Raw genomic sequence first — 24,434 nt, 5'->3', positions numbered from 1 at the left:
TTGCAATTATCTAAAAGTGACAGTAACTTTTCAAGAAGAATATTTGATGTTTACCTTGAAAAAATGATCAGGAACTATAACACTGCTCTAAGATGTTTGACTCAGAAATCAGGAACACTTTCTAATGATAGTTTCCCCTGCGTGCAGCCAACTTAAACCCAAAGATATCTGCCTGTGATCATAATTAAAAATTAGACTACAGTGTGTTTAATTGACTCTAAGTGTTACCTAGTATATTCATAACTGTGTTAAAATCTTTTTTCCTTCTTTTTCTTTTTAAATCTTAACAGTTGTACTTATTTATAAAAACATGAGTGAAATCTCTCATCATCAACAGAAGAGCTCTGAATTCAGTCAGCCTGAAAATGAACTCCCTGTTGTGTATGTTTAAAGATGTATCTCATAATTTTCTTCACTCCAAGTATGCTGAGATTTTTCTGCCAGAGACCTCCTACCAGTGTACAAAATAACAAGGCAAATGACATAGTAAAGTACAGTGGAGATTCCAGAACCTAAAAAACTAATTTTTCTTGAGGCATTCTCTGTACACCTTGTGCTCCTGAAGTTTCAAGCAGTAGAATTTTTCCTTTGAATCCTGATTTTAGCCAATGTTTCAAAGAAGGAAACTTTCAAGGATGTGCAGGTTAGACGTGTTGATGTGCAGGACACAAGGTATAATTCTCCACAGGTGCTGCAGCTTGCTTTGGGTAGAGAAACAGGCCTACAACAACTGGGGAGATTAAAGTTTATGCAGAGCTATGCATCCATTAGCTTCTTTGTGCTTAAAACCTTTTCAAAGTATGTGAATGGCTGGTGTGCAGGTCTACCCTGTCCAAACACTACTGACTGCTGCAAAATGAGGAAAAGTCAAGTCTGTGCCCAGACATAGCAGAGGGATGCTTTGGCTTGTGAAATCCAGCTCCAGCTCTGCTGAAGGTTGAGTCTACCCTATGCTTTATATAACATCACTCTCAAGTTTGGTTTCAGATTATGGGAGCTCCCTGCCAGGCAGCCATGCCACACACAGGAGCAATGCTGGCAGGCTGGGGAAAGACACAGAGGTTTGGATGCGCACAATCACGCTGGCTAATCTGTTCCTGAGATAAGACAGCAGCAGGCACATTGCTTTGGGAATGAAGGGATCCAGACTGCTGCAGTGATAAGGAAGTGGCATTAACAGCAGTGCTTAATTTAGGCCAGCACATTTGCACAGCACCACGTGTAACAGGGAGGTGATGCTCAGGGAGCTGTCCACTTGATGGCAGTGCCGTTCCACACACTGATTTCCCTGGCAAGGAAGGCAAGTGAAGACATCAAGGCTCATCTTACCTCCTCTCGCATCTTCTTAACTGTCTCACCTTTCTGTTGAAGAAAGAGAAAAAAGTTAGCCTGGGCTGATGAAGGGTACAGATACACAATATTTTGACATGACAATAAAGAGAGAAAGTAATTTCCTGACCTTTCCAATAATGCTTCCAACCTCCTGAAATGGAAAAGAAGACAGCATAAGTGAATGATACGATATGGTACGGAAGAACATTTACTAACCTCCTAAGCTATTTTGCTATTACTTATTTTAAACCTGGAATGCGAAGGATAGCCCTGTTTCTTTGTTGCTGTACACAAATATGCTATGTTAGATACAAAAGGATTGGCTAAAAATGTGACTTCACAGATTGTGCAGGAAAAATACTTTTAACAGGAACTGATCTTGTCGTTACGTATCAATTCTGCTACTAAAAATGTGGATAAATGCCTATATCAGGGGGTGAACTGTTAAAAAAAATAGCAGAACTTACAAAATTACCAGAGAAAATGGGATATAATGTATGCATCAAAATAATTGCTGATTTCTCGGGGCAGACACTTACCTTCTTCTCACCACTTAATAGCTAGTGTTGAATTTCCATGCCACCAAGTGGTATTGCTTGAACACCTGGTGGCCGGTCTTAATCTCCCCATTAAGCACTTAGAGAATAGTCATTGCTAATCACTTTTCAGGGTTTTGAGAATCGCTGCTGGACTCCCACAATCTTCCATGAAGGGACAGAAAATACTGAGAAATGTCCACATGAACACAAAATAGGAGAGTGATTTGGTAGTCCTGCCAATATCCCAAGGGTTAAAAAATTGGTGCATAAAAGCAACAGGTAGCCAAAATAAAGCTAATGCTCTAAAATGAATAGTTTGGACATGTTACAGCAGCCACACAGCCATAACATCAAACTGGAACTCATCTGATGGAGGGAAGAGCAGATAAAAGAAAACAAACTCCTACGCTCAGACTGAGAAATACACTTCCACAGTTAAAGACTGTCTCACATGGTCAATTTGTCCTAACATAAGCTTCAGCCTGGAGAAGAGAAGGCTCTGAGGAGACCTGACAGTGGCCTTTCAGTATCTGAAGGGAGTTGTAAGAAAGAAGGGGACAGACTCTTTAGCACAGTCTGTTGTGACGGGACAATGGGAAATGCTTTCAAACAGAAGGGGAGATTTAGAGTGGATATAAAGAAGAAGTTTTTTTACAATAAGGATAGTGAAGTATTGGCATAGGTTGCCCTGAGATTTAGTAGATGCCCTGTCCTTGGAGATATGTCAGGTTGGATGTGTCTTTGAGCACCCTGATTGAGTTGCAGGTGTCCCTGTTCATTGCAGGGAGTTGGACTAGATGACCTTTAAGGGTGCCTTCCAACTCAAACGATTCTATGATGCTGTGATTCACAGTCAATCAGTCATACTCCCACTCCTCACCATCTATATACTTACGTCTGACTCACCCTGAAACACAGTCACAAGAGTGAGATATAAGAAACTGTCCTCTGCTGCTCCACCCAATGATGGACACTTGATGAAGTGGTACTAACTTCACCCTGCACTGCTCTTGTGAGAGCGCTATTCCTCACCACTAGGTTATTTATTAGCTTATAATATGAAGCTGTTTGTGTTTCTGGTTCCTCACAAGACATAAAAACTTTCCAATGAGAAGACGACCTATTTCAGTGAAGAACTTTGACACATGGTTTCTTTGCATTCTCAGCAAGGCTACAGGTAAAACGAAACTGGGGCAAGCCATCAGTGAACTGCTGGACAAGACTACTTGGAGTCGTCTAGACAGGCTGAAAAAGTGAGAAACTTCCAGGGGTATGACAAAGTCAGTGTGAATTCCCATATCTGGGAAGGAAAAAGCCCATGCAGCAGGACAGGCTGGGCAGCAGCATGCTACACAGTGGCTTCACAGTAAAAGGCTTAAGGCTCCAGATGCACAACCCAAATGTGAATCAGCAGTTTGCCCCTGCAGCAAAGGTCAACCAAATTCCAGGCTGTACTAGTAGCAGTGTAGGCAGCAGGCCATGGTAAGTTACTCTAGCCTTCTCCTTGGGCTTGTGAGACAATGCCTAGAGGACTGCATCCTGTTTGAGGCTCCGAGCGCACAACAGACAAGGACGTACTGATGCAAACCCAGTGCCAGGCCACTCTAGCACAGGACACATCAGAAGCGCGTTTGTTCCCCCTTGGGAACAAATGACTTGGGGTCATCTTACCACTGTATACAACAAGGGAAAGCGTGTGAAAACTAAAGCCAAACTTCAGCAAGTATAAGACAAAACAAACCAGCTTCAACATTAAATTCCTACTTAACAAAAGGAAAACTTTTTTTTTTTTTTAAACCTTGAGGGTGTCTGGACATTGGTTTGGGTGCCCAGAGGTGCACAAACCCACCCTGGGCAAAGGCCTCAGCAACCTGTTCCAGTAGGCTCTGCTTGATTCAGAAGGTCAGACTGGAGACCACTAAGTCTCCAATATCTGCCTGTCATTCTTCAAGTATGGCCTTCTGTCTACTTATCTGTCCAAATATCCAATGCCTAATGGTAGCCACAAAGTTTCTCAGCCCAGTCTGACCTCTTTTTATGCTTATTTTCAAACTTTACTTTTTTCTGTTTCCTGTTTCCCTTTTTTATTTCAATTCCTACTTTGCTTCCAAAATGAGATTCTGCTCTCTGGTACATGCTGGCCAGAGAGCAGAAATTGTCCAGGCAGTCATTGCAAATTTTACAGAGGTATCTGCTATGCAAACATGCAGTTTTGCTGGTTTGATCTAGACAGTCCTCCACAATTCAGAGTGATTATGCTTGCTAAAGCTTCCTATGCCCTGATGTGGGGGCAAGGCGTCTGTTTATCTGTGCATTTCATGCAAAAAATGCTACTCTGCAGTAGTGTGACCAAATTTTCCTGCATCTCAGACTGTGCAGGGTTGCCTCAGAACACCACGTCAGCATTCTGGGTAGGCTCACTAGTGAGGTGCAATGGTTTTGTTAGCAGTGACAAATCTGGGATGCCCATTCCACAAGATATTTAAGATGGTGCTACTTCTTCAGGCTATCACTGTAACACTGCCAACCCGTCTAAATACTGAATGGGATTAAAAGATATAGGGGTATGAGGGGACAGATAGACACATATAAGCCTCACTGATGGAAACTTGTCATGTCTAGTAGTTCCAATTCCTGCAATCAGCAGATCTATCCTGAATACTTCTTCTTTTCTTCTCAATCACAGGCTTCAGAAATAATTTATTGTGTAATTCAAATTCCCAAGAAGCAGAAGTACTTTTTGCTGTGAGTGAACATATTATATTTTGATTAGTATGGGTGAGCAATTGTATTTCAATGTGCCTCACTTTTTTTTTTTTTTTTTTTTTTTTTTTATCATCTGAAGTTTCATTAGAAGCCACAGCCCTCTTCTTGAATCTGCAAAGGTCTGCTGGTATACACTTTTTAGGAAATTTGGCCCAATCTGCCCAATCGCTTTGGGTCTTATTGACAGATGCAGTTATTTCAGAAATGTATGAACGTGACATAGCAAATAAGTGCAATCGTATCTTCCTTGGAAACAGGAGAAGATATTTTAGCTTTAGAAACAGAAAAACAATACAGTGTTTGTAATCTCAGTAAAAAAAAATTTTAAAAAAATCTGCATTTCAAACAAAGAAATTGAAAGCCAGCACAACACACCAAGATTTTCAAGCTACTTACTTCACTGAGGTCTGTGGGTGTTTTGCTGCTGATTTCAGTGGGGACAGGAATTCGACCTGAGCAAATATCCCCTCATTTACTGCTAAAGAGTACAAGCTATCAAATATCTGAATAAATGCACAATGTGAATCCCACTGAAAAAAAATTCCAATGAGACTTCTGGCCAGTTCCTCGGATCATGCTAGAAAATGTCACTATAACTCTGTGGAGTACTTCAAACCTTTGCCTCATCAAAGGGAGAATTTCAAGTTGATTTTGAAGGTGGCAGTTCCCCAGTATTATGGCAAGCATCATCCCATCCCTGCACTGCAGCTCCCTTTGAGCTGGGACTCTGCTGGGAAATGTGAGGAAGAGGAGCAGGAAGAGGCAAACACTAACTTCACATGGATATTATTAAACTTTCCAAAATGTTGAATTTGTAGAAATTACTCCAAAGAAGATAAATTTTGAAGTTATTCTATTCTAAACTGGTTGCTTTAGCCTTTTTTGAGCTTTTGCTCTTTCTAGGAAAACTCCTATAAATACTGAATGGATCATGTTTTTAATTATGATGAGAAAACTTATTCTGTCACAGATTAAATCAGAAAATTCTTTATGCCTCATTCTTCACATTACGTACGCTACTTCATCAAACTTTTAATGACTCTTCATACAGCTCAATATTTGTTTCATACAGATTCTTCTGCCACTCTATATTATATCTAGTGCTTTCTAAAATATCTAACACCATTTTTATGATATTCAAGCTTTGCCAGTATTTCTATACAAAGTTGTTTTTAAGTCCTTACTTAATCCAGAAAATGCTTCTAAATCTGCCAGATGATCAAACTGTGCTGAAGTCAACTTCTTAGACATAAGAGATAGGATGCCTGTCACCTATGTTAGTTAGTTAAAAGTTCTAGTGTTAGAACACAGGTTCCTCTGCAGTCAACAGTAAGAGATAATGGAGGAAATTTCATTCCCAAACAAAAGGGGAGAAGTATTCTTTCAAGGGTTTCATCTTTCTCCATCTGCAGTGAAGGAAGCCGAGGCTTACAAGAACATACCTGAAGTTCAGTAAGAGGAATCCCACATCTGATGTCAAATTCAGCCTCGGTACAAGATCAGACAGTGCGTGTGAGTTACCATGGATATACTAGCTTACTAGAATATATTAATAACCCTTGCATCATTTGTCATTTTGTAGTGCTCAGGGATGTAACCTAAAGGTGAGTATTTATGATCAATTTCGGATTGATTTATTGAATAATCATCCACACACAAACATAGAGGGAAAATAAGCTCTATAATGCACAATTACTAGTTATTATATAGCCACATTTTAATGACGTAGAAAAACAGTGTACAAATAAAAATGTTGTCTCTGGGGGAACTGAAGCTCAGAGAGAGAAAAAAAGGTCTAAAGTAATCTGGTGGACTGCCAGAGCTGAAAAAACTGCCCAACAACTGCCCAGCTGCCCTGTCCTCGGTCTCATCATACAAACACTTGTCTGTCAGTTGTAGATATGCCATAGCAACTGTGCTGGATGAACAGAATGCCTACAAAAAGCTACAGCTATATGTGTGATGAAACAAAAGAACACACATGCATACATTTATATATTTGTATGTGTAGTCAATATATGCATATAGATACCAAATAGATAGATATCAACTTTCCTTCAAGACAGGACAGCAATTTGAGGTGCCTATCTCAATGGTCATCAAAGTGGCCCAAGTTTTAGACAGTACACAGTCCAGACAATGCCTTTCAAAGGGCCTGTCTCCCGGTGACAGCATCTGAAGCACGACAGCCTCATACCTGACCCAACAGCATCCACTTACTAAGGAAAATCCCAGGAAAACATGAAATCGTTATGTTAGTTTAAAATAAGTCATTAGCTTTGTAGGCAGAGTTGAGTTAGGACTGATTCTCTTTAATATGCCATTTCTACTAGATAAGCTGACAAAAGGCGAGCCTCACTAACAAGAATTGTAGAATCATTAAGGTTGAAGAAGACCACTATAATCATCTAGTCCAACTGCCCACCTACCACCAATATTGCCCACTAAACCATGTCCCTAAGTACCATGTATTCAAGCAACAACATGTTGCTTGAACACCTCCAGGGATGGGGACTCCACCCCCTCCTTGGGAAGCCTGTTCCTGTATCTCACCACTTGCCTCAAGAGAATAAATTTTTCCTGACCCTCCCCTGGCACAACTTGAGGCCATTATCTCTCACCCTATCACCATTACCTGGGAAAAGAGGCCAACTTCAGGCAGTTGTGGACAGAGATAAGGTCTCCCCAGAGCCTCCTCTTCTCCAGACTGAACAATCCCAGTTCCCTCTCCCTGTAAGACTTGTGCTCCACACCCTTCACAGCTTTGTTGCCCTTCTCTGAACATGTTCCAGGGCCTCAATGAAAGGCTGTGCTCAGTATCAGTAAAGCATACTGCAAAAGCCTAAAACACTTGAGGTTGCTTGAGGAAAAGCAATGGTAAAAACAAACGATGCTTTCTTTGATGCCGAAATGTAACATATAGTATTATCCTTGCAACTAATTCACATGTATAGGGTGACGTGTACTTTTAATAGCTGCCTGGGGAAGAGGTGGGCCCACAACAGAGCAGAAAGCTATTCCTGCCGTCTGTGCACCATCTGTGGTACCCTGAGTACTGGGCAGCCCCAGCACAACAAAAGGTGGCAGCAGAGACGTCTCTGTGAGCCACGGCTTTTGCAGGACTCTTGGTGATGCAAATGGCTGAAGAAAGATTTAAAACATACTGTAGGAGAAGGTTATTTCCAAATCAATTATCTGGTGTGCTTTTCGAACAGCAAGAGAAACAAATTAAGTCATGTTAAGAAAACAGGAGGCTTAACAAATGCTGACAAAATTTGGCATAAACATAGACCTCTTGTCTGTAAACCTAATGTGTGAAATTCCGTAATTTTTTCTAAGTGTAAGGCTAGACTAATAATTGCTGTGGCCTAGAAAATAAAAATAAAATGGTTATGTATTCCATGACTGTGTAAAAGCACAGATCTCAACTGAAGCAGCTTCTGCTGTCAGTGTTGTAGGGTGAATGGAACACTAACCTCAGAGGAGCCCTGAGATGTGGCGCATCTTATAGGAAGCACGTTTAGAAAGTAATAAAAAACCACACATTTTTACCCCAAAGCATCTGGAAAATCATAGGCCGCATCCTAATCCTGTAATTCATGCAGGCATTACTTCAATGGCATGCCCATCTGCTTTCTATGAGCAAGGATAAGGTAGAACCAATAGGCTTGGGCTCTATAAACATAAAAGCCTGTTAGGGAAGCATTGAAGAAATACAGCCTTCCACTGAAGGGACACACATCTGTCACAACACAAAGAGGGATCCTGTCAATAGCAAACAACATCTGCATCGACAAAAGATTGTAGACCAGCACCAACTGTCTTTCTATCACCCATATGGCGGCATGACATAAAAACCTCACTCTTCCTCCCTGCATTGTTCTGAGAATACAGTTGTAAAAGCCTCTACAGCACATGAAGATACAGCATGGAATGTTTGGATGTTTTACTAAGGGACATAGTTTTGGGGGGTAATATTGGGGGTAGGTGGACAGTTAAACTGGATGATCTTGGAGGTCTTTTCCAACCTTGGTGATCCTACAGTTCTATGATGGAAGATCCCAAGAATGTGTTCCATTAGGTTCTGACCATTTTTTACAGACTGAAAAAAAAACAGCCTTGGTCAGTTTTGGAAAACATGATGTAACATGTCTACCTCGGGGAACAAATGGCTGCCTCAAATAAACTGAGAGCTTTACTTGTGTTTTGACATTATGTGGGATTAACCTCACTGAAACAGGAGATGTCATATTCCTAGGTGATGCTTTAGCAGTCACTGTCTGGTGCTAACTGCCCTAATTTAGTAAGACACCATAGGCAAAGCCCTTGCGGAGACAGATCTCATGCTAACAAATGTAGTGTTTGAGGGAAAGCTTCAGATAATGGCATTTCTGATGGAAACGCTGGCATTATGATCCTCTTATATGTCCATTTTTTTTCTTTTTTTTTTTTTTTCCAGCTGTGACAACCAACATTTCTCACTTACTTTTTCATAGCAGATAATCAATTTGCATTCAGCTTCGCAACTTACCTACCCAAAACACCCCCAAATCAAAGCCCAGTTCTGTCCCTTCACTCTGTGCCTCCACTGGCCATGCTGAAACACCAGCAGTGAACAGTATGGATGAATTCTGCAATCTCATCCTGTTAAGGCTGTGGACTGATGAAGATATTGTTTGACAGAAGTAGGAAAATTCAGCTACGAAGATGGTTTTGGGGAACATAAGTGACCAGGGCTCTGGGAAAATACCACCATCCTTTCTTTTTTTTTGCCTAGTGAAAACAACAACAACAACAACAAAAAACTTTCAGCTTTTCCTACAGCCCCACTAAGAAGAGATCCACCTTCTGCTGTGTGCACACGGAGTTTTGTTCCATAACTAGAGCTCCTAGGTACTGCAGTAATGGCAATGAACAAAGCAAGAACTATAATAGCAGTTAAGTGGGCCGGTCAATCCTCGTAATACTGACAGTGATTGTGGAAACTGGAAACAGAACAAACATTGGCTTGGCTGGCATTTCATAGCGTGGATTAAATTACTGGAAAAACAATTCTTAAAGATGCTTTGTTTTATGCTGTATTTTAATAAGTAAAAAACAGAAGGAAAAAAAAAGGAAAATAAAAATTCCAGTGCTTGCTTTACTAGCCTTTAAGAGGTCAGTTAAGCGGGTATGCAAAAGTGGCCACTAAAAGAAATCCCTGATGATACGACTGTATTGTTTATACAGACAAAAGTGAAAATGTTCTCCATGATTTTACTCTGTCTATATCTCAGCTGTTAAATGTGAGCAAGCACCTTAATAAGTGGATTTTTTTTCTTTTTCTTGTAAAAAAACCCTGCGTACAGCATCATAAAATAATTAGCAATGTGTCTAAAAGTTACCACATCAAGTTAGATGCAAGTCTGCTGCAACAAGTCCTTCCAGTCCCACTAAGCACACGGTGATCCTGCTGAAACCAATGGGAGACAGAGTTGCTCAGTGAATCCAAAATGCAGCTGCAGATACTGAAAGTTTAGTGCCTAAAAATCAAGGCAGTCATAGGCTTTTGTCCATCCCTGAATATTTGACTGCAGGTATGTCTTTCTAACTCATGACTGCTGAAACTATGAGAAACCTATCAATAAGTAAATGCTATCAGGGAAAGAAAAGCTCTGCACAGTCATCACATCTTTTCTCCATCAAATCAGGTTATACATGTTACATAGTATATGTGTTGCTTGTCCCCCGACATGTTTGAAGTCCACTTAGGAGGCTTCCAGAACCTCATAAAAAAATCTCAGTACCACAGATTTCTATTTTAATTCCCTTATTATGATTTGTTTTCAAAAATATATTTTATCTTATTATTTCCAGCCAGGAGCACTTGTATCATTCAAAATACTGGCACTTCATTACTTGTATCTATTCTCTCCAAGTATTTTTGAGAATGTCTGAACAACGCTTATGCTTTCCAGATTCCCCCCTCTCACTGAACATGCATCTTCTAAATTATCTTCTCCCCTTAACTGCCTCATCTCTTCAATTTACACTTCTCAGTATCTGGCAAGAGTCCTACTTCCCTCCCAGTCCTATCTTTCCTTCTTTATCCTGTCTATAAATTACTTCCTTATTCTTCATAACTCATCTGATTTCATTAATATAGTTTGTTTTCTATTTCTGAGCTTTTTCTTTTCTCTAAAACCTTCCCCAAACTCAACATATTATAATCTGCTTTCTTGCAGGCTTCACTGTACCCACTGTTATTTTGTAACCACATATCTTTGCACAATGCCATTGGAAATTATGTATTTTTTCTTCTGCAGGTTTGTATTCAAGGGAGATAACAGAGACTCCTGTGCCACCACTGCGATATGTAAACCAAAGTCAGTTCATGACCTTGCTGCCCTTTCCATGCTGGCACATTTAAGTATTTTCTTACATTCCAGCTCATGCATCCAACGTTTAAATCTCCATGAAGATTCTTTCCTGAAATTTAACACGTCTTTATCAGCCTCTTTACCATCTACATCTAAAATTAACTTCTAATGGTGAGTCAGGGTCATAACCAGCTGGTCAATACTGGCTGTGTACAAATGCAAACCAGGAAAAAATAAAAAATAAAAAAAAAAAACCAAATCATGTAATTATTATCCACTACTATCAAAGTAAGTGCTTCTTCTGGGTTATTTCATTCTGGGCATGAACTGACCAAAACCAGAACAAGAGTGCTGCAGAGGTCAGGTAAGAAGGTAGAGATCTGTGGGCAAGCAACAATATTCCATAATCTTCCGCTCTCATTACTTCTGGTAAGAAAGAAACCCAAGCAATTGCAAGGCACAGAATGGAGAAAAAATATATGCAAAAGGTGAGCAAGGAATGATAAGAGAGAAAGAGAGTTCCCTCAAAGAACCAATGGCATGCAGAGAGTTAAAAGAAGTATAATTTTGACAAAAATAATAAAGAAAGAAAAAGTGAAGCTTTTCTTTTGCAGCCTGAGCTCTGCTTCTCCTTACAGAGGGCTCTGATAGCTGGGGACTGTTTGCATGTGAATACATATACACTCACAATCTGTGATCCAGAAAGCCCTTCAAAAACGTTGACCTGATCCTGGTAAACGGTGTCACATTCTTGCTTTTGCTGGAATTAGAAGTCTTACAGTCACTACAATATTCTAACCTTGTCCGGAAATTCTACTTCTACAGCAAGCAGAGGTGATAAAATATCCATACCCACTCAAGTCGCTGCCCTCCAGATTGATATTACTTGTTTAACTTCAAGGAACAGCAGGAATTGGATGGAAAGTACAGAAGTAGCACAATGTAAACAGCCCCAGCCCATATTCACCGTTCTCTACTGAAATATATGAAACATTTTTAGCCCTTAATGTGGTACATCTTCCTCATTAATAAGAGATGAAAATGTGTCTCTGCATTATTTAACATACTCTACATGTCTAGCTCCTGCACATACTTCAAAAATCTCCTCAGTTCCTGCATTCAGGTAACTCAATCAACAACGTCTTGAGCAGCAGAGGCTGTAGCACCATTGCAGCTTTATTCATTTTCGTCTAAATTGCACTTAAAAATCTCTATTGAAGGCTACTGTGGCAGGTCCAGACAGCCTGCTTCCCTCTTCACACGTCCAAGTAAGTTCTTCCTAACATCACTCTCAAAACTCCATTCAAACGAAGACAACTGCTTCTCTGCAGATATGAAGAGCAACTTCTCTTGTATTATACTGCCTAAAAACCTCTCCTTTACTACATTGTGAGAAAGCCTGAAAAATGTTTTGTTGCTTCTGGTTTCTCTTCAAGGCTGCCCCACTCATATTCTTTATTCCTGAGATAACATGGCACAAGATGGAAATTACACCTTTCACCTTACATCAGCACACACTCCCTGTAGTCCTGGCTGAGGCAGACACCTCTCATATTAGGCCCTAGAAACACCTATCTCAAGGTCAAGATGGCTCTTGTCTCCTTTTGCTAGAAACTTAAGTTCTCTTTGATTTTTACTGCTTCACTGCTTTCTAAATATGCTGACTCTTTCACTGAGTACCTCCTTACAGAGGCCTGTCCATTCATAGAAATCCAGATTTTTCTGTCTGTAGATACACTACCCCGAGACAACTTAACTACATAATTAAGATGTTCATACTTGACTATAATGCTCACGTACAGATCACCTGGGAAGTACACCAGAAAATTTCCTAATTCTGCAGGGTATATAGTTGAGATAATTGAGCATAGGAGTGCAAGTTACGAACTTTCCATGATAAGGAACGTAGGTGTCATAAAGCACACAGATCTTTCACCATGTGAAAGTTCACTAGTACCAGAGATTTAGAGGCAGAATTAAAGTTAGTGGGGACAGAGTCTGGTGTTTCCATGAAATGCATTAAAAAAATCGCTGATTTTAGAATTACATTTCCTTGAATTCAGTTTGCCACTGTTATTTTTAAAGTCACCCATTTAATTCCCCTCTCCTCTTTCAAGTTATGACCAGTTATTTACAGCCCAAGCTCAGTCTCAGTTAATTGTTTTGTCTAGAGATACTAATTAGAGATCAGCAATTTCCAACAGTGTCATTACCACAGAAAATCTTAAGGAAGAGCAAAGCAGCATGTTTCTTGTTTTTTCAGAAACAAATACAGCTTTCAGAGCAATCTTCTCATATTGAATTCAGATAGACTCAAAACACCTTTCATTCCTCAATATCAGCATTTTTAAATCACAGAAATGATATCACAGAAACCATAAGGTTTTGACTTTTATCACCAAAATAAATCCTGATTTAATGTGCTCTTAGCAATTTTTAGGTACAATTGGACACATGATTAGAGCATACTGGAGTTAATGGTATACCCATTGTGCCTTGTTAGCTGAGGATGCACTCCCACTTAGGCTTTGAATTTCAGAGCTTTTATTGGTTTAATTTAAACCCCTGGGGCTAAACATGCACTGAAGATTGGACACACAACATCCAATGCTGTTAAAAGTGACTGCATACACAATCAACTATATTTAACACAGAAAACTAGCTCTAATTTCTTTCTCATTAACGTATCCATTGTTTCATGAAAAGAAAAAAATACCACCAAACCACAAAACAACAGAACTCTAGCCCATATCTTAACTAAATCGTTCTGAAAAATGACAGATACTTGATATTTGCTTTAATGGCATGACTCTGAAAGCAGCAGAGCTGTCTGGCAGTGACTCATAAAAAGAACTTTTAAGCATATAGGAGTATGACTGAAGCCAGTAGGTTATGCCAACCAGGATATGGATGCGTTCCCATGCCTTTCTGGCCTGGGGACCAGAACCCAGTGCAACTGACCCCTGAGAACTAATTTTGAGTGCAGACGTGCACAGGTTTTCAGTGGGCTCAGTAAAAGAGAATGTTATTAAATTTGTTTGACAGATCCATGTTTAAGATGCAGATTTTATGCACCAGATGCCTGCCTGAAGCTGAGTATTTTGGGGGAAAAACATCAACCAAAGCGGTTGGCCCATTTCAGAGAAAATACATAACTTGATCTGTAATACTATAATTCTATATTTTTTTCTTTGTTTGCTTTTAATTTGAAAGCTTAAACTGTCCCCCTTCATATTTCCTATCATTTCCATAAGTAAAATATATAAGGAGATACCTTAATCTCCTATTTATGTGGGTTCCTGGAATAGGTTGGAAACATGCCTTGCTTTCAAAATGTAAATATATTTTTGGCTTTTAAATTAAATTCCCAGAGTAAAACTAGATTTTAGAATTGCACATACAAATTTGATCTGCAGAATAGAATATACATACATTCACTACTCCTTGTTAAGAAAGAGCCAAAACCGTCTGCTTTATATAGCATTCATTCCTTAAACCAAAAATGCTTGGTGCAGTTGATGCAAATGATACAAACAAACCACTGAAATGTGTTTTTTAATTAAAAGCTCATTTTGTGATCTGATAATGTGCAATAAACAGCTATCAGACTGTTAAGTCTGACAATACTGAATTGGCACTTTGTCTATGGCACAGATTTCACACCTATCTGTGCGTTTAAGTGCCGTGCTGGACAGAAATGAAATTACAGTCAACCTTCCAAAACAAACCCTCAGGGGACCTGGACAAATGCTTGTTATATCGAGGGTTCGCTCTAATAAGATGCTACATCAGAATAACAAAGAGTTATTCCATTTGAATGCAACAGGAATATTCAGTAATTCTGTGACAATTACTTCACACAAATCAATCTTGTGATACCCTAAAAAAACCAAAAACCTGTGAAGTTCAGCAAATGAAGAAAAAGACAAGCTGTATGTAGGTCACTCTCATGCAAAGATTTGTCTAATTTGGCTAATCAACCATAAAAGAACTCATTTTTGCCACCAGAACCGCTCAAAACAGGTTTGTTACAAGCAAGGCTTTTTTCAATGAACTTAAAATCATAGAATCTTTTGAGTTGGAAGGGACTTTTAAAAGTCATCTGGTTCAACTCCTCTGCAATGAACAGGGATATCTGCAGCTTGATCAGGGTACTCAGAGCCCCATCCAGCCTGACCTTGAACCCTGACCTGCTCTGTCTCCAAGAACGGGGCTGCAGAGCATTCTTACGTATAACAACTTGAAAGAAAGGGCCTGATTTTTGGTCACAGCAATGGTGCTTTTGGTTCTAACTAGAAGAGGAGGGGCAGAGCCCTGCCAGCGTCACTGCCAGCCTGTAATGACACACACATGTTCAATGAACAGCCAAATGCTGTGGTCACAGGAAATGCTTCACCTTGCCGTGCATGAGAAGGCGTATGGTAAGTGTGACATTGAGACCTCCTTCAGACACTTTTGAATCCTTTGGGTTCATCCTGGCCTTGTATCTTCAGTATTTGGAAGCAGCTTCGTTGTGTTTTTTTTTTTTTTTCTCTTCACTTAATCAACCTACAGAGAGAGAAGGAAAAAAAGCACAATTGAGTGTCCAAAGCTACTCTGAGCCAATAATACGTTGTACAAACCAATTAACATTCCTCTCTTCTATTTGCTGGACTGCTGAAAAGGCTCTTTTGATTATTATCATTCCCTTACCAACTCTCTCCAGCCATTCACCAATTACATGATAAATTCCCTTCAGAAACGTTAAAAATTCTCTTAACTTTCATTGTTCCAAGGCTGAAAGTGCAGAGCACAACAAAGGGAAATACAGTGTCTTCTTAACAGCACTTTTCCCTTTGTTACCCTTTGTGGTGTGTACACGCAGTATATAAAGGCATTTTCACACGTGCCTGGCACTACGTCCATTTCTCTCCCTTTCTGTCTCTGTTAAAATTCTGTTTGCTCTTGCAGGAGAGAGATTTTTATTTTCTCTCCAGCTAGAAATTAATTCTGATCCTAAACACTGATCCCTACCAGCAACAGCAGATGACACATTATCAAAGACATCTCAGTAACTACGAGCCACTTGCTGCTGTAAATCTGGGCACTGTCTCACTTTGTTTTTGTGTCTTCTAGGCCCAGGGGTGGCTCAGTCCCTCCACAGCCACAGTTCAAGCTTCAGCTCTAAGTAGAAGGAAGATGTTTCTTAATTCCTAATGACAAATTGCAGATCTTCAGTCATTTACAAAGTCATAAATATCCTAAAATACTAATGAAAGCTGTAAGGGTTGGCCTTGAAAAGATAAATAGGATGCATTACAAGTTGATTCATGCAAGGACATTTATCAGTACAAACAACGAGGGCAGGAAGCAACATCACCAAGGGCAGGTAAATTCCACACTAAAGAGTCTTAGAGGTTCCCCATTTAATTTTGTCCTCTTCAGGCCTATATTACAGAGCATACAACCCATAAGTAGGTAACTCATTTCAGTAGCTGTTTCTTACTAATGACAATCCTGTCTATTAGCTTTGGATTTGAGAAATTCCAAAAAGATTGGCTAGCCTGGGAATTCCCCTGAAAATGTAGGAGAAAGTCTCACAGTTTCATCAAGTAATTAAGCTACACCTTAATAGCCACTCAGCACTGACTAAAGCAAAGTCCGTCTAGCTGAGCACGTTAACCGTAAGAGAAGTGAATAGCAGATGCGTGAAGAAAGAGCATAAGAAATGTGTTCTTATGGCCTCAAGTTGTGCCAGGGGAGATTCATGTTGAATATTAGAAAAAAATTATTCTCACGAAGAGCGGTGAGGCAGTGGCACAGGCTGCCCAGGGAGGTGGTGGAGTCACCGTCCCGGGACGTATTCAAGAAATGTGTGAATGTGTCACTGAGGGATGTGGTTAGTGGGCACAGTGGGGATGGGTTGGCCATTGGACTAGATATCTTAGTGCCCTTCTTCAACCTTAATGACTCTATGACTCTACGTATGGCGCCGCCATGATAGACCTGAGACATCAGCAATCAGTGATTCATGGTCTTCCTGAATGCAAGTAAAATGAATAGCCGCAGATGGACCAATTCTCAAGGAGTTGGTCTGAATCCATACTCATATTCCCCACAAGTTCTGTTCTCGTAGATTCGTTTTATCTGATTTTCCCTAACTCAGCATGGAATCGCTGCATTTCTTATTGTTCACTCTCCAACTGGGACCATAGCAACTGAAATAAATCCCACTTATTCCGTATTTTTACACCTACCACTTATATTACACATTATCTATTGGCACAGAGAAAAGTGGAAGAGAAGCAAAATGCCTGGACGGGAAGGCAGTATACCGAAACAGCCTGGTCGTGTCTCTCATGCACCATGTCCAAATACTTTCCGCTTCTGCCCCTGCAAAACACAGGAGCACTTTTGCATATCTACGGTAATATATATTTTGGAATGTACCCTGAACTGTACTGAAGCAAAATTGACTATCTGAGATCTCCAGAAACCTAAGAAACCTCTAGAAACCATACCTCAGGGAATGCCTGAATGTCTCACTTGGTGGATGTTCTTCAAGTAGGAGTAAACCACTGAAGTTCTGCCGACCAAAATTTTGTGATGAAGGTATGGCTGTGTCTCTCATGAAGTGCATTCCCACGTGGGAAAATAATACTAGATTAGATACAAGTTTACAACTGGAATAGCCTTTTGCTATGTTCTGTGATGCTACACTAATATGATCACAATAGGAATTCTTTTTCCAGAAAACACTTTTCCCAGAGAGTAGCATTCCCTCCCCAATCTTGACCTTTTCATAGAATCATAGAATGGCTTGGATTGGAAGGGACCTCAAGGATCATCAAGCTTCAACCCCCCATAGCAGGCAGGACTGCCAACCTCCACATTTAATACTAGATTTTCCAGATTAAGTAATACTACTTTTCCAGATTAAAACTATAAAACCTGCATTTTTAGCTAACAACTTTTGGGTTCTTCTTAAAAAAAGAATTAAAAAATATATTGTTACAAATATTGTCAAAAATATCTTGGCCATTTCACTTTTTTTTTTTTTTTTTTTCAGAGTTTCGCCTTTGCCCCAGCTCCCAACACACTCAGACTCTGGTACCTGGTGCTGAGAAGCAGAACAGATGTCTGGGGGAGGGCTGGAGTGCATGTACATGCAGGGAGTCACGCAGCTGTGTGAGATACAAAAGGAATGAATTCAAGAGAGCAATCTCCCAGAATAAGGAAGAAATACATGGCATCTGTACATATATTGTGAAGAGAGAGGGGTGCTTCCTTTGTCAGGTCATTTACAGCTGCCCTAGACATCCCCAGATTGAAATAAAATGCATTATTATTTATCTAACTAGTTAAAGCACTGCTTTTCTTCAGGCATCATCACAAACATGTACCGGCCCAGATCTCTGGGTGCAGGGAGGTGACCAACCACAGCTCAAGGAAGAGAATGGTTCCCTCTACAAAGCCTTCTATCAGTCAGCAATACATCCAAACCTACTGCTGACATATGTAAGCACATAATGAATATTTTATTAGTAGAATCATTTCCCTTTCCTTTGCAAAATCAGCATTTTGAACAATTTACTATATTTCTGGCTTATGTGTGCCTCTGTGTGAGCTTTCCTTTCTGAAGCTCCCACAAGGTTCACGAGGTCCCATGGCTACTCCTGGGTCTCAAGAAAGTTGAAGTGTTACACTTTTCCTGACTCCAGAGGAAAGACAGAGGGACTCCACAGGTGATCAGAGAATACCGTACAACATATTGCAGCCAACTGCATGGCTAAATATTAAGAGTGAGGTTATGTGCAATTTACCCAGCCCTCAAAAGACAGCCAGCAGTGACAGAAAAAGGGGACAGTATGCTCCCTCTGACCTCAGGACACAGTACCAGGGTTCATCAAATCCAAAATCCAGTGCTTTGCATCACCGGATAGCAAGTAATAACAATCCCGTCCAGAAACTGAAGGAAAGTAGATTGCACTGGATGGGTCCCAGCAAACAGCAGATCTTTGCCTCCTACAAGGCTAAACATCAACATCTGAAGACATTTTTGCTGTGGTTAAGTATGTAAAAAGTGAAAAACTCTCTGTAGGTAGAAACATGCATTCAAATGCTTCTTAAAGATTCTGATAAAACACTCGTTTAATGCAAATGTCTTTAGCCTGTGTGTGCTTCTATACATTTTCAATATCTGTTATCTCAAGTTGGCATGTATGCTCATAATTCACTACATAAGAACCATTAATTTTCTCACATGGCTTTTCAAGAACTGTTGGTAGATTAAGAGATTAAAAAAGCAAGCAGTTAAGCCATGTTTTCCTCCAAAGACTACTCCAAAGACTAGTGTAGTTCCTCAATGACCTCACTGAATTAATATAAGCTCCAAGATGACCTCTAGGGCAAAAGGGTAGTGACACAACACACACAGAGGTTATAAGTCCACGCAGCAGACCAAGTGTGAGGTGTCTGTCAGAGGCCTAAGACATGAAAAGTGAACGGAAAAGTCAACGTCATGATCCGATTTCCTCCTAACACTCAAACAAGCTAATCCCCATCCAAGAAAATAAACAGATGATTGTAGTGACAATGGCTGCACAGTGCTGAAAAATACTTCCTTTAAAACTTCCAGGGGGGCACTTAAGTTATGCAGGATAGGAGGGTCTTTGACCCCACAGCAGGTAGAGAGGCTAGAGATATGAAGAAAATCATACACCAAAGCAGATATCAGGTAATGGATCTCTGAGTTTAAAGCTAAAATAAATTGGCATTAATGAATCTGCCAAGCAAAAAAATCTGAAAGATTCAGAAAAACAAAGCAGTGTGCATGGAGTGAACTGGGATAGTCAAAAAAACACGGGAAGAGACACAGAAAGGAAAGAAGGAGAAAGTCAGGGAGAAAGGGATGAAGCTTCAGTTGGCTGGTGTAGATAACACCGTGATAGGAATCAATGTGAAAGTATCACCTGAAAACATCCAAAGAGAAAGCCTGCTTTGGGAAATGAAATGTGGATCATGTAGTTGTTAAGCTGAGCTTGTCAAAAGACAAAACTGGTAGAAGCATCCAGCACAGCATTCGCTGTGTTTGAGCCTCAGAAGGGACTCTTTAACTTAATTGTGGTGTTTCATAATCATCAGTAGAAAAACGTAAATGTGAAGAAAGCAAGAAGGAATCTAAAGATACAATACAAAAGTACCAATTCCAGTTGTTTCACTGAAAGATATTTAAAAAGAGAATAGAATGGGGGAAATTACAGTGACATTCAGCAGAAACTATATCTGTTTTAAATGAGGACACTTAAGTTTTTTCATCTAGTTCCCATGCTTCAGTTGGTTCAGAAGAAGGAAACTTAAATAAAGGAAAATATAAGAACATCCACTCACTCACAATACATCTGTCATTTCAGCATTATATGGAAACTTCCCAAAGGAGGGGTAGCTAAGCAGATGATCAAGCCTTAGGGATGGGAAGCAGGAACAGGCAGCAGCTGAACAAGAAGACTAAGTAACCTGAAGATGAACAAAAAGAATTATCATGAGCAAGTAATACACTGATGCTATGGAGACCATAGTTCAAAGTTTGGTTCATTCAGCAAGAACTCAAAAAAAAAAAAAAAAAAAAAAAAAAAAAAGAGGAAAAAAAAGTGTCATTATCAAGAAAATACAGTAAGAGTGAACAAAAATGACCAGAGAAAATCAAACCATAGGAAGCCATGAAAGGCTGTACCTAAGTTCTCTTGATCAGAAGCCTCCCATGTGGAGGGAGACCTCTCAGGAATTGAAAGAAACACTGTCAGGGAGCATGATGAGAAGCATGGACCTGCACTTTCAGCAGAGTTCTTCAGGGACATATTTATGCTACTTACACGATTTCATCCTTTCATTTAATCTGAAGGGAATATCGGAAAGGAGAAGGTGATTGAAGGAAATGGAAGAAAATTACTATAGGGCAAGAACTGATGGCATTATCAATAAAAATTTACTCATTCACCCATATATTTAAGGTTTTAGCTTAAAAACAAGCAGACAATTTTTATTTATTTATTTATTTTTTCAATAAGCTAAACAGTTACTATCTCTGGCTTGTCACTTGGAAGTAACATCTCTGGATGCTGAAGGACTAAACAGTGTAATTATTAAAAAAAAACAAAAAAACACAGTGACAGAACTTTAAACAACAACAACACAACAACCAAACCCAAAGCAAAATTAGAAGTAAAGCCAACTCCAATCATACTGTTTTATTTTGAGGATATTCTTTTCAGAACTGCTGATAAGCAGTAATTATCACCGTCTGTTTATGGTCTCAGTTAAAGTAAAAACAGGAAGACTGGATGTTTGCTAAATGTACACTTCTTCAGTTTATATATCAATCGAAGGATAAAGACATCTGGTGTTACTGAACCATACTGCTATGAGGTTACTAAGAACAAAAGGCTCACAGGATGCCCACAATAACATAATAGTCATAACAACAACAACTCTTCAAATGATTTCTCTCTCAACAACAACTGTTTGTAAAAGGAGAAAATATGCCTTAAAGCACTTCAGCTTTATACAGAAACCTTACTAGAGCATCTGGTTAGGAAACAATAGCTAAGGAAGCAGGTGCAGCATCAACCTTTCTACCTTCCCAGTTCCGTCTTCCAAATCACCGAATAGGACTGTATGCAAAGGAATGAGATTATATATTTTATTCACATCCTTATCATTTATATCCCATAATGGATTTAATGTTAATCTCTGACTCCTTAATGAGATGAACAAGATCTACAGAACTTGGCTCCATTAAATCGTCATATCATGGCCCAATTAAGTGAGTTGATATTGCTGATTATTGTAAAAATCTCTGTACTTCTGATCTGCTAAGTTCTGTAGTTATGTGGAAGTAGCAGGGTCACCAAAGACATGTGAAATTTATAAGGAAATACTATATCGAGAAAAATAGCACAACTTTTATATATCAAATATAAAAACTGGCAAAACACCAGGAGTGTTGCCTTTCCAGCATAATTTTTTGAAGTATTAAAAGAAGTAACCTTGTTCATGGAATCATAGAATCATAGAAACACCAAGGTTGGGAAAGACCCACAGGATCACCCAGTCCAACCATACACCCATCACCAATGGTTCTCATTAAGCCATGTCCCTCAACACAACATCCAAACATTCCTTGAACACCACCAGGCTCGGTGACCCCACCACCTCTCTGGGCAGCCCATTCCAGTGCCTGACCACCCTTTCAGAGAAGTAGTATTTCCTACCGTCCAGCCTGAACCTCCCCTGGCGCAGCATGAAGCCATTCCCTCTAGTCCTATCACTAGTCACATGAGAGAAGAGGCTGACCCTCAGCTCACTATGACCTCCCTTCAAGTAGTTATAGAGTTACTAGTAGTTATAGTTATTTATTTTCCTTGAGGAATATGGTTAACATATCTAGTCAGAGGAATGAATTATACTACCTATAGAATAAATGGTCTTTGTGTTCTCCCTGAAATGTGAAAAGCTCTTACCCTATAGGACTAATATGTATCTCATTTTCTGAAGATCACCACCAGATATCAAAAAATCTCTGAAGACAACAGCAAAAGATTAGAGACAGACAGACATCTATTCTCAACTGATGTATGCACAGTTGCTGAACTTGACATATGGGAGCCCCATTCTTTAAATTGACTACTTTTGCTCATGCTGGTCAAAAAGCATATACTTCAGCCAATGACACTGCATGTTTGCTTATTGATTTATTTAAAAGAAATGAGCAGCAACATACTTATTTACTCTTTCATCTATAACATTTTCTGTAAAGCCTTTCAAGTGAATAGCAGAGCATAAAGAATTTATTATTGGAAGAAAGCTCACAGAAAAACTATGTACACTATTGTATCATTATGATTATAATGATTATTATGATTCAATTAAGATGAATTACCTATCGTAAGTCAATTAATATCAAGTTATGATGTTGTATCAGGACAGCTACATACTGCCAAAATATAGAAAATTATCCCTTCACAAAACATCATATGTCCATCAGGAAATAAATGTTATCAAGTGCATGGAAATTAAGTATCAGGAAATCCAGAGTCGCTGCATAGTGGCCTTCAGCAAACAAGACAGATCTGGGATCCCAAGAGAAACTTCCCGAGTGATTTCAAAGTTATGGAAAACACAGTGATTCTTTTCCCAGTGATATCTTCCATCTTTCTAACTCTCTTTTCTCCCCCTGTAATTATTCCAGAAAGAATTACCTTGACAAGAATACAGAGTATCTTTACAGTTTGCTGTGAAATAGTAACAACAAAAAAAAACCCAACAACACAACAATGCGCATGGCAATACTTGGTACAGATCTATTTGGCAACTCTTCTGTATATATGAAAAAGCCATCCGGCTAAGAGCTCTCATAGATGGAAGCTGTCACCTCAGTCTAATGAAATATAAACTCTTCCACAAATAATAGGAAAGTTGTGGCTGTTAATACTGGTAGCTCACCATAAATTATTCCTTACAAATATTCTCTAGAACGATTCATATGTGAGTACAGGATTGACCAGAAAGTATTTTTTTCTCTTTCCTAATGGTGCTGAATGCAATTAACTGTGAGCTTTATCATGGACTTGGCAGTTCTCAAGATCAGGGAAGACAATATACACATATGGTGGACCAGCTAGCCACAAGAGATTATCTTCTAATCATAGCTTTGAGAACAAAATCAGCTTTACGTGCCACTTTATCCTCTGGCCCCAAAATCCTCAAGTTCAGCACTGGTTTTGTTTTTTTCTTTTTCTTATGGTTTTTTTTTTTCAGGTTTTAAATAGAAATTTTGCTTTACTGGCTCATATGTAAATACTTCAACTTAGTTGCATAACTCTTTTTATGTAGCCTGAGATAATAAAACTAATAAATAAATATGTCTGTCACAGTGAAGCTAAGGAAAACAGCACAGGAAATAATGCTTGCATCCTATCATATACAAAAAGATTTCCAGTTGACATTATTCTTGGAAAAAAAAAACAAAAAAACAAACCATCACCATGTTTGGATGACCAAAACATTGTGAATGTGTGTTATATTTGCTAAATTATCTCTGTTCCCTAAAGTCAGATACATGCCTTTTACATATTATAAATGTAATCTTTAGCTTTCTGAAATAACGTTTCAGTTGTAAATTTACCTCAATTTAATTCAGAGCAAATATGACAACTCATAATGTTCTGGAGCAAACCAATTTTGTTTGTGGATTTAAAAATAACTGTATTCGTTCTCATAGAATAGAGAAATTGTTCACATGCTCTATTTCCAAGATACTTTGAGTGAGTAAGGTTTATAAATACATATATACAAAGACGATATGATCCTACAATTATATAATATACTTTTATATTGTGTGTGTATATATACACAGCATACGGTTATATGCTGGAAATTAATTTGGGTACTTTTTATACAA

At 39.2% G+C, this 24,434-nt stretch overlaps 1 protein-coding gene across 19 annotated transcripts in view; it reads right to left on the bottom strand.

The window, feature by feature from the left end:
• LOC420965 (poly(rC) binding protein 2) overlaps positions 1 to 24,434 on the bottom strand; it is a 489,700-nt gene that overhangs the window by 44,244 nt on the left and 421,022 nt on the right. For 17 of the 19 annotated variants that reach the window (XM_025147773.3, XM_040695582.2, XM_040695566.2 and 14 more), the window contains 3 exons: positions 15,393 to 15,544; positions 1,460 to 1,483; positions 1,330 to 1,362 (listed from right to left, as the gene is read on the bottom strand). In XM_025147773.3, coding sequence (XP_025003541.1) covers positions 1,330 to 1,362; positions 1,460 to 1,483; positions 15,393 to 15,470 — 135 coding nt within the window. In that variant the 5' untranslated portion in view covers positions 15,471 to 15,544. Of the gene's footprint in view, positions 1 to 1,329; positions 1,363 to 1,459; positions 1,484 to 15,392; positions 15,545 to 20,365; positions 20,492 to 24,434 lie in introns of all 19 variants that reach the window. The other 2 variants (XM_046929066.1, XM_040695564.2) reach the window with 1 other exon arrangement.

The sequence above is a fragment of the Gallus gallus genome, chromosome 2 (genome assembly GCF_016699485.2).
Source record: "Gallus gallus isolate bGalGal1 chromosome 2, bGalGal1.mat.broiler.GRCg7b, whole genome shotgun sequence".
Taxonomy (NCBI): domain Eukaryota; kingdom Metazoa; phylum Chordata; class Aves; order Galliformes; family Phasianidae; genus Gallus; species Gallus gallus.
The sequence above is the reverse complement of the archived record's forward strand: the minus strand, read 5'-3'. Positions and strand labels throughout refer to the sequence as shown.